General features: G+C 39.7%; 1 protein-coding gene across 2 annotated transcripts; it reads left to right on the forward strand.

The window, feature by feature from the left end:
- Nucleotides 1–4,758: 4,758 nt before the first annotated feature.
- On the forward strand, nt 4,759–9,783 carry LOC113665754 (mitochondrial import inner membrane translocase subunit Tim21). Of its 2 annotated transcripts, none has more exons than XM_089201132.1 (6): nt 4,759–5,112; nt 6,045–6,107; nt 6,724–6,821; nt 7,170–7,234; nt 7,927–8,026; nt 8,809–9,783. In XM_089201132.1, the coding sequence occupies exons 1-6, from the start codon at nt 4,827–4,829 to the stop codon at nt 8,896–8,898; spliced, it is 702 nt and encodes a 233-aa protein (XP_089057258.1). In that variant the 5' UTR covers nt 4,759–4,826; the 3' UTR covers nt 8,899–9,783. The 2 variants fall into 2 exon arrangements, with proteins under 2 accessions (XP_089057258.1, XP_027037276.2); XM_027181475.2 differs by having other exon boundaries at nt 4,760–5,112; nt 7,170–7,243.
- Nucleotides 9,784–10,632: the final 849 nt, after the last annotated feature.

A 10,632-nucleotide genomic window follows, 5' to 3' on the forward strand; every position in this document is an offset into this window, starting at 1 on the left:
GAGCTCGCATAAGTAGCCCAGTAAATCTTAGATTTTGACCATTTTAAGTTGAAAATATAGTAGGACAGAGCTCTTAGACCACACAGATTGATACTTTTAGCATTTTAAAAGGCCAAAATTTGACAAACTTCACTATCTTGTGACGAAAGACGTCAACAACAACGTATCGAATATCATAATTTGATTAGCGCTCAGTCAACCCCCTTTAATAGTAATCTATTTTTTTAAATAATTGGCTTCTGCTATTTCATATTTGACCTCTGACAGCTTATGCTATTCAACCTGTAGGAACATTCCAGAATCAAACTACAGGATTTTATTGAGTGTAACCGGCGATAACAGCGCACATTAAAATACACCGTGACCAGTGACTCTGTCACGTAATTCAATTGTGTAATCATCTTTAATTACTTCTACTATCTAAATAAATCAGCGATAACATCGTCTTTTGGCTCAGAATTCTAGTCGGCAGGAATAAGAGAAAATTTTGTCCTCACACCTGTCTTTATGACAGTTCTATTCAGAAATTTAGAGAGTTCTTAGGGAAAGGGACCCCGCGTTTTTAACGAAAATAAATTATTTCGTAACGTGTCACCTCATTTTTCCAACAATTAGCCATATCTATGTTGTAAAGCGCGTAATCTCATTAGCTGTAATCCAATTACCTCTTTCGGTACTGGTTTGCTCTGATTAACAACACTAAATTCATGAAGTAGTATTCGCAATAAGATGTCCAGCTTTCTGTCGCATTCCTTAGAAAGCTCGTGCGGAGACTCACGATGAGTTTCCGGTTTGTTTAACTTACTTCAGTGTACTGACTCAGTAGAAAGTCATCTCTCCTTAATCCATTTGTTAAAAGAGAGTGTCGCGGAAGGAGAGCTTATCCTAGCAAGGGCTGGCCTGTTCGATGTACAAGACTCAGTTATGGCAAAAATGTTGGTCTGCGCAAAGCATAGGCACACCTATGGGAAGTTCTGGCGCCAAAGATTAGCGTGCCAGTATCCGACACACCCTGGTAGCGATTCCAAGGGGGCAAAGGCCATTTCTAAGATGTATGTCGTTCTCGTTCACGTAGGTTCAGGTAGGAACAAGTGATTTAAAATAAGTGGCTGATTTCAACCAATCTCTCCCGTTTTTTCCCCAATCGCTCGTTCGTATATTAATCCACTTTTTCCTACGTCCAGTTATTTGTATCAACTGCCGCAACAAGCACAATGCTCCTGTGCAAAAAAAAAAGGCTTGGGTCTCTTTGGAATCCACAGAGAAAGAAGCCAGTGATTCCTGCGTTTATGTGAGGTAAAAGAGTTTGTGCGAATAAATAGAGTTTGATATTGATGCATGCTGTTGTGTACATAAGCTGAGATACATAACCTTTTTCCAAAATGAAAATGCTCTACGGACGGTAAATGTTAATAAATAACTTTAGTAATTTATCAAGGCTTACTAGAGCCTTGTCTGTATCAAGGATCTCAAGGTAGTTGCCTTTTGGTTACGTTAATTGCAAGACACACTGAAAGATACCTCTGTTTGTATCGATTCAGTTTTTGTAGATATTTTGTAAACTACAAAAGAGATGTTCCTAGTGCTAAAATAGTTAACCTGCGTACAAGGCTCTCGGCGAAAAGCCTTTAGCAAGCATCTGAGAGAACAGACGCCATGTCTTTCTCTCGCGTGACTTCTCACTTGTGCGTGCTAGGTTTAATCACTCGCGCCCACTTGACTTTGAAAGCATGTTACCTAGTTAAGTGTAAACATTCATCTAAAACTTCATATCTTTTATCGAAGGCCAAGCAAAGATACTGCTCTAGAGAAATTCAAACTAGCCATGAGCTCACCTATTACCAAGTTCTTCCAGGCTATCCCACAGTATCAATGATGAAATGTGGACTCCTTCAGCCGTGTTGGCGCTTGACGAAAGCGTAGAAATACAGGATTTCAGACCAGCGAGAGGAAGTGTCCAAGATCCAATTCAAGTCTTCAGTGCGTGCATTGATAGCCTCGCTGATGCTGTAAAAGAAGCCCAGGATTACACATTTGGAATCCCAAGTAGATCGTTGGGAAAAATGCTCCTTTCCTAAAAAATCTGAATTTTTTCAAAAAGCTGAGGAAGCGTACCAGCTTGTGTGCGATGTCATGCCTCCAAGAGATGGTAAAGCGTTATACCAAGCGGTCGTAGACCATGAACAGAAGTGCAAGACAGCTATTGATATTGGCCTTCAAATCCTTATATTCGCCTATCAGAACACTCCCACAAAATCACTTAAGACTCAAATAATGAGTATTTATGCTGATAGATTCTCAGCCAACGAGCGTAAACGCATACATCAGCAATTTGAAAACCTCTCTGATAGACAAATAAAGAAGGCAAGAGCACAGGCGAAGAGTGAGGGGCCTGGAGCGCCTATTGAAAAAATCCCGCGTCATAGAATCCATGTACAACAGCGTCAGCTAAATCACTTCTAAGAGTTCACTATGAGGCTATATTACTATCAAGACGTAACCTACGATACTCGCACCATAAAACTTGGGAACGGTGAAGAGTTTGTCATACCTAACGTGGTGCGAACAGTGGCCGAGTGCACCATCATTAATCAATAAATGGATCATCGAAAAGAAACTAGATTTCAGCCGATAAGTAAATCTACGATGTGGAGAGTGCTAGAAGTTCAAGGGGCCACACAGAGGAAATCATTGCGGGGTCTACACAATACTGCAGCTGAGGGAGCGGATGGTTTTAAAGGGCATGTAAACCCATAGAACGTTCATTTTCTTTTCACATAGATGTTTAGTAAATATATCAAGTACACCAAAGATACCATTCGTTTTTTCTCAAAAGTCCATTTTCACTTCGTAAAATCTCTTCCAAATTCGAAACATTCGCCATCTTTCCTGTGACGTTACGGGTGGAACCTCCAAAGTTTCGTTTCATAATCGCGTGAGACACATAGGAGTCTTCTCCACAGCCGTTGTTTGCCGGTCTTGTCATGATTTTTTTACTTATAGTTTGCTTGAATATATTCAATTTTTTCATTATGGTGAAGAGCTGTGTCGTCCAGTTTTGTACTGATTAAAACAAAACTGGGCATACAATGCAAAGATTTCCAAATGACGCATATTTGTGGCGGCAATTTGTGAAATTTGTTCAAGTGAAAATAGCCGATTTCGTCGAACCGTGCGAACATTCTGTTGTTTGTGGTATTCATTTTTCTTCCTGGTGCTGTACCAACGATTCAGGCCCTACCAGAAGAAAATTATTCAGAAGTATAAAAACGACCGATACAGTCGGTAGACGACGAGGATTTGGAAGTGGCCAACCGAACTGAGAAAGGAGTTGAGCTCTTCAAAAGTTAGAGGTCAACAGAGAAAGTACAAAATAGATTTAACTGGAGACCTTTCGTTAATTGAACAACAAAAGCTTGATTGGTTCTCTAAAGACATAATTTTTCTCATCTAATGAAAGATTATGGGGAAGCCAGTTGTTCGCAGGCGCGTAGCGTGGTCATTTTTTCAAGTGCGCACAAGTACATATGATCTAGAAACCTGAGTAAACTGAGTGAAAAATACTGCGTTCTTTATTTCTTGTTCAAAATAGTTGTGTGAATACAAGAAAAGAACAAAGCGTCTTGCCCTTATTTTGAGCAAACTTGGCGCAAACACAACATTGTTTTGGCTGTGGATCCTCGAGCATGCGCTCAGCAGCGCTTTTCGTTTTATAGTACAGTTATCATTTATAAGTAAAGAGCGAGGCGTCTTTCTTTGTGCTGTGCACACTGGTCGAGCACACTCTCAATACCGATTTCTTTTTCCTGTGGATGTGAAATATTTCTAACGATGAAAAGCGATGGTCGGCCATCGTGTTTCGTAGTGGAGTCTCCAACCTTTTCATCGAACTAAAGCTGCGCTCAGCAGCGCATGCCGACACAGGATACGTCAAGAGCGTGTTTACTGATACATAGATTCCTGGGTAGAATGCAGCATTAGCTACATCTAGAGTTTCTACCAACGTCTGTGGGAGAGGATCGGTTGGCTCCCTGATAGACTAGCGGTACCTTCATCTGTTCACTTCGAGTGTGAATTCTTCCTAATCGATGGCCATATCACCTCCGTAGTGCACATGGATCGGCTTCGATTTTTCCTCCGTCAACTGGCCAAGCTTTCCTATAACAGTAATCTGTGATTTATGTGCTAAACCACTGAGTGGTCAAATGAACATGATCCAAAAATTATTGTAGCCAATACAATGTCATTTACCTGGGATAAGTAGCTGAGCCTGGAAACCTGGTAGTGGCACCACAAGCTTTTCATTGATCTCTGTAACGAGGTGATCTAGGTGATCGCTCTCAACCATTGGCTTCCTAGTTCAGTTGAAAGTAGTGCCCGATTAATAGGGAACTTGAGCAAATCACGACGACGACGGCAACGAAGACGTGACAAAACAAAAGATCTAATGGGCAGAACAATAGCTCAGCACGTGTGTTTTAAAACTTTGTACATTCCTTGGCTGTCCTCTACAAAACAACAACGTGAAATTATCAAAATTTAGAGAAGGCAAGTAATTTCAGTAATTTGGGAATTAACAGGTGTTGAGGTAGATTGCAAAATAATTCTTACTCTTATGAGAGCTAAAATTTTTCCTATGAATGCAAGCCACGTTCAAACAAAACACCAGAAACAGCAATTTACATTCAAGTTCTTTAAAAAATCAAATTTGTTAGTCCTGGGTTTTTGCTCTGCAGGAGTCTGGGACGAGGCCTCCCATGATACATTGTAATCAGAAATCAATATGGCGTCTATATTGGAGAATTTTTGAAAGTTGAGCTTCGAAGATGTTTCCATGGAAAAACGTATGCACCATTTTACCAAAAGGTATTCCCTTAAGAGTTATCATCTTAAGACAGAGCTCTTCTGCTCCTCTGGTCTTTCGGAAGCAGGATCTCATCAAATATGGAGTCGGACGAGAAGACATGTTCACGTGCTCTAGTGCATTTCCAAGACCTCGACGTAGATTCTTCTCCGCGAAATCATCGCAAGATAAGAAAGAAAGTTCCGTTTTTCAAGAGTTAGTCGAATCACAAGAGCAGCCGCAAACACAGCTGACAGTTGGTGCTAAAGGTTAGCTCAAAATTTTAATCAACGTCAAAATGTTGTTGCCTTGAAGTATAATTCTCTCCATTCCGCACCTCTTTCCCAACCCCCTCGTCTAAAAGGAGCGATCAAGGTAATAATCTTTATTTCAGAAAAAGGATTTCAAAGGAATCCATCAATTCCATTTTTGAGGCTGGATTTTGGCTTTTGGCGGAGTACCTTGGCCTAGAGGCTCTCAATATCATATCGTCATAACATAATTCTGTAGTATTGCCTCGGTAGTCAGGATAAAAATAACAGTTATAGAAATCCATACTTCTCTGTTAAAAAGTTTAACCACTACTAGGGACAATCCAAGGGTCTCTAAATACAAGAGAAATCTCTCAATCTCCTGTCTAGGTCATAAAATCTCCCAAAGGGAAGTAAATTTGATCATCCTTTTCTGAAAAATAGTTCACTTTTACACCAGTTACTCCAGAAGACTTAGGCAGTCTAAAAAAAAATTTAGGTGAGGATAAGGGGATCAAAATTAAATACCCCCTGATCTCAGATATCAAGAAGTTGGCATCTTTTGAACAGTCAGAAGCTTTTCCAAGTCTATTTTGAAAATTACAATTATGCAACAATAAACATACAATGTAACTGTAGAGAAACAGAAGAAATATTCCTCATAACTGGCTTTTGAGCTGCACCCTCTAGAGGGGAAAAAGGAAGAGGATGCATGTTTAAGAGAAAAGACAAGTATTTGGGGGAAGGGGGTCTGCCTATTTGAACGGAATGTGTACTCTTACTAGTGAAATTTTTTTTTGAAAAATTAGTAAGCTAAAATGTCTCTAATAAGAGACTGCACTCTCTTCTGTCATTCATTCTACATTCCCTTGTGTTCCTGTGTGTGATAGTAAAATTAGATTTACTTTATTTATTATTTATTTAATGTTCTTTCTTCTCTTTTGCTCCAGTTGTACAGGCTGGAAAAGATGTCAGCTACTTTGGTATTATTCTCATTGGATTTGCCATCACAGGTAGCTGTCAGTATAATCTGATTATCACTTTTACTCAGTAGTTTATCCAGACCTAAGGGAAATATAAAGGGTAAAGCTGTTGCTGTGGAATTAATAGTTGAACATCTAGACTTGAAGATTGTGCCTTTTGCTTATGCTCTTCCTATCTTATTAAACTTGCTAGAACTTTTCCCCTTCTAAATTTGTATTCAGTACAATACATCAGCTGGTCTTCAAGGTTAAGATGCAAGCTTTATGACTGAATCCTAATTGACAACAATATTTCTGCAAGCGAGTGTTCAAAATACAGGAGGGGGTGAAAGGGGGGGGGGGGATTATGAAAAATACCTTCATCCTCAGTTATTGTCCTTTTAACCCTTTAACCCCTAAGAGTGACTGGCATCTAATCTCTCCTTACAGTATCACCCCTGAATCAAATATTAAGGTCAGGAGAATAAAGGAACTGATCACATGTGAAAAAAGCTCTTGATTGTTCAACAAATTCTCCTTTTCAGCACCTTAGGAAATGTTTAGAGAATGTTAAAGAGGATATGTATACTGATGTTAGGGTGGAAAGGGTTAAAAAGATGGGTTTGTGCTGTGGGGAGCTTAAACACAATGCATATTCTTTTTTCAGGTATTTTAATTTGGTTTGTGGTGAGTGAGTTGTTTTTTGGCTTCAGTGCAAATAAAGTTTACGCTAAAGCCCTTAAGAAGGTCAAAGCAAGTGCAGAGGTGAGGAATGAAAAACTTGACTTGAGTGAACTGTACATAACTTAAAAACCACAGTTAAGAAACATAGACCCTTTATCAGCATCTTCAAATCTTCTATACATTTCTCAGTTAGAACAATTATTATGTCACCATATTATTCTAAGGGGGTTTAATGTTTTGGGCATAACCACTAGAAAAAATAGTAGTTATTTTCCTCCATTCTGGAGTTCAGGGGAATTGGTGGTCATTCCTGTCATAACCTACTTAGGACTCAAGACAACTTAAAATTGATTGCTAGCTTTTTTAGTTCTGTTGGTTCATGGGTCCTAATTTTCAGATAATTATTGATCTTATGGCCTCTCAATACAGGTAATTGAAGCAATTGGAGAACCAATAATGGCACATGGAGAAACAAGTTCAAGAGGAAGAAGAAGGCATGTTAGGTACTTATTGTATTCTGTCAGATACTTTGAGCTCAGAATGACGAAAATACAAAATTTTGAAATGGGATTTGAATCGGCAGGAGATTCACAAAAATATTTCCAGTGTGGTTTTGCAGGAAGACAGTATTTGCATAAGCAGCAATGTGCATTTGCTGGAGCATCAGATAACCAGTGACCACTCACTGATAGCTTTTATCCACCCAGCCTATGTATTGTGTGCATGTTCACATAAGTAGAAACTGGTCAAGACTAAAACATGGTTCTTTCTTGAACTCTTATACCTCCCTTTCACTCTGATGTTGGGTTGGTTGACTGATTTTCCTTCGTAACAGTAGGAAAATACTGTACAGTGGCCTTAGGATTAGCACACTGGATTCTGTTTCAAAACTTCTAAGTTTAAGCCATGGTAGGGGTAATTTTTTCAAGTTCAAGGGCACAGCACTTTATGGTCCTACTTCCTCTATCTACTCAGGAGTATTACAAGATGTTGGTAAATGGTCTGGGAAACCTTAAAAATCACTTGCAATGGGTAATTTGTGATGGACTCATATTCATCCACCCATCCACGGCTAGTTGCAATACTTCGAGTTTCTGTTAGCTTCAGGCACAGGGCAATACTCTGACAGCTTTGTGAGTCAGTCAGTTTTTACTCTTGTTATACTTTCACATTGTTTTTTTTACAGCTACCAAGAATATTTAGTGGATGGTGAGAACTACATGAGAGTAAAGTTTTATGTGTCGGGACCCAAACGGAAAGGAACTGTTCATGTTGATGTGAAAGAGGTAACTTGAATTTCTAGTTTTGAGAAGTAGGTGGCTGAGTTTTGAAAGCAGAATTGCAGAACTCTTGCTTCTGTGAGGTCATACTCTATGATTGGTCAAGGAGTCAGTGTCCTGGCAGGTGCTGTGGTGGACTCTTTATCATAGGTCTGGGTTTAAACCTTAGCGTGTTGTTTTGTGGTGTTCTTGAGGAAGAGTGTTTCCTCTCACAGTACCTCTCTCCACCCAGGGGTGTAAGTGAGTAATAGAAAACTTCTAGGGAAAAGTAACACATTTCCAAGAAGTTAACTGCGGCGAAGAACAAACATCCTTTCAAGGATTATTTACAGTAATCCAAGTTGTTTGATGCTCATGAAACCAGAGTAATGTTAACCGGATTGGTCAATGTTCTAACTTTTGGTGTTGGGTTTACAATCCTCAAGTAGAGAGCGCTCAAGCGATAATAGCAGTTTTAAATGGCAGATTCTGACCATCAGAATCAGTTACACGCATCAACTCATCGTCTGCCCCTTTCCCTTGTAACCTGAGCATGTAAAATGCACTCAACATGTAGTTAGCAATGGCCTGTTCCACTAGGCTCTCAGTCAACGGAGAGATGTGAAAGAGTGGCAAGTGACATACAGTGGTTATGTTTGTCAGGGAAAAGGTTACTTCTTCTTTGCGTGATCCCCGACATTTTTCGCACGCTTGCTTTTTGGCTTGTTTCTGTTGACTGAGATCTTGGCACAGTTTAAGTTTTCACATGAACGGATATAGGTGTTCATTTTCATCTTTTTCGGTTCCAGGGATCACGAGGGGGCTTCGACTATCGCTTCATCTTCGTTGAACTCTCTGGATCACCTGGTGAGACTATCATAGTGTTGGATAATCGATGAGGTGTTCCCTGCAAAAAAGCCAACATATCCAAGTGTGTGACGACAACCAACAAATTGAGCAACTTATGGTAAATCATCTTTAGCCGGCTGAGTGATACGTGGGCCGTGACGTATGTAATGTTGGTCAACGTCATGGAACTAAACAGACTTCCAATCATATTAGACGTGCTGGTTTCTTTCATTTATTTTTGTATGACGTCCACGAATAGCAAAAACGGATAAACATGAAAAAATGATAAGCGTTTTCCCCTTTTAAATAAGCTATAAACGCCGAAGTAAAAAACTAAAGCAAAAAAATAGATAAATAAACGAATGAAAGTGTGAGCAAAGTGGGACAGGTAGCAAGCCTAGAACGGCCATGAGATCAACCATCACCAACAGTTTATCACCAGTCTCCTTTCGTTTCTAGTGAATTGCACTCGTCCTTTCCGTGTTAGTATTGCTCTCAACACCAAGCTGGAGTCCGGCTCTAGGACTACTTATATTTGTATCCGGTCGTTTCCTGCCCATTGGTTTCGTACCCAAACTCAGTCGATTCGAACCCAAATTCAAGTCGGTTCGAACAAAAACCGCTGATCGATTCGTACATTTATTTTTTTACTCGTGTATGTCTAATATTTTTTCTCCAGTTGCCAACATGAAAAACATACTTTATTAGTTTGGGTATGAAACGACCGAGCTGGGTGCGGAACGACTTAACTGACTGGAGCACTTGTTTCTGTTCTTGTCGTTATTTTTTCTTCATCGATGATTACTTTTTTAGATCAATAGTATAACCAACGCACCGGCGATAAATTTAAAAGGAGTTTATTTCCACCCCATTACCGGTGGTTTCTAAATAAAGTATTACGAACATATGAATAAAGGGGTAAGTTTGTAAAGAAACTGTGGTGCTGCGTCGGTGGGAGAGTATAGCAGGTAATTTAGTGTTAACAACTAAGTTGAAAGCGTAAATTGGCCTCCGTAAAGGGTAAAAAAGCTGACGTTTCGAGCGTTAGCCCTTCGTCAGAGCGATGGACGAAGGGCTAACGCTCGAAACGTCAGCTTTTGTACCCTTTACGGTGGCCAATTTACGCTTTCAACCCAGTTGTTAACACTAAATTACCTGCTATTACGAACATAGTACATCAAGATCCGAACGTCTAATTACAAGATCGGAAGTAACATAGGAAATACAAATAACAAGAAATATGTTCAAAGGCAATACTAATAACACAAGGAACACGGGAAACTCGACGAAAGGGTAATTTACCAGACAATTTTTGAAATACGGCTGAAAAACGTACTTGCGAATACCTTGACGCGAGTTCACACCTCTCTTATATGCAAGATCCGCGCGAAAATTCAAAGTTAAATAGATGGCTTCGCGGCCTGGGGCTATGGGGGGATTGATTTCTACAAATAGGATAGTTTATTACTCGCAGATCAGAATATCTTTTCTACTCTTTTCCACGATTTTAATCAAATTCGTCAAGCGAAATCAGCATGGCGGAATTGACTATTTTGACGAATTCTTGTCGAATTCTAGTCGAATTCGTCAAAGTAAAATCAGCTTGGCGGATGTGACGGTTTTGACGAATTTTCGCCATTTTCTTTGATGCATACATTTCTGGACATGCCTCCGCGGTGGTGGAACAGCCACAGTTTAGAGCGTAATGAATTATTCTTTTCCTTGGTGAACGAATCCTTTTGCAACAGGAATACAAGCTTCCCGGTGAGAGAAATCAAACAGGA

The sequence above is a fragment of the Pocillopora damicornis genome, chromosome 3 (assembly GCF_964200805.1).
Source record: "Pocillopora damicornis chromosome 3, jaPocDami1.2, whole genome shotgun sequence".
In the NCBI taxonomy this organism is placed as follows: domain Eukaryota; kingdom Metazoa; phylum Cnidaria; class Anthozoa; order Scleractinia; family Pocilloporidae; genus Pocillopora; species Pocillopora damicornis.

Coding starts and splice junctions, on each gene's coding strand:
- LOC113665754 (XM_027181475.2), top strand. CDS start 4,827: ATGTTTCCATGGAAAAACGTATGCACCATTTTACCAAAAGGTATTCCC. Junction 5,113..6,044: donor GCTGACAGTTGGTGCTAAAG/GTTAGCTCAAAA, acceptor CTTTTGCTCCAG/TTGTACAGGCTGGAAAAGAT. Junction 8,027..8,808: donor TTCATGTTGATGTGAAAGAG/GTAACTTGAATT, acceptor TTTCGGTTCCAG/GGATCACGAGGGGGCTTCGA.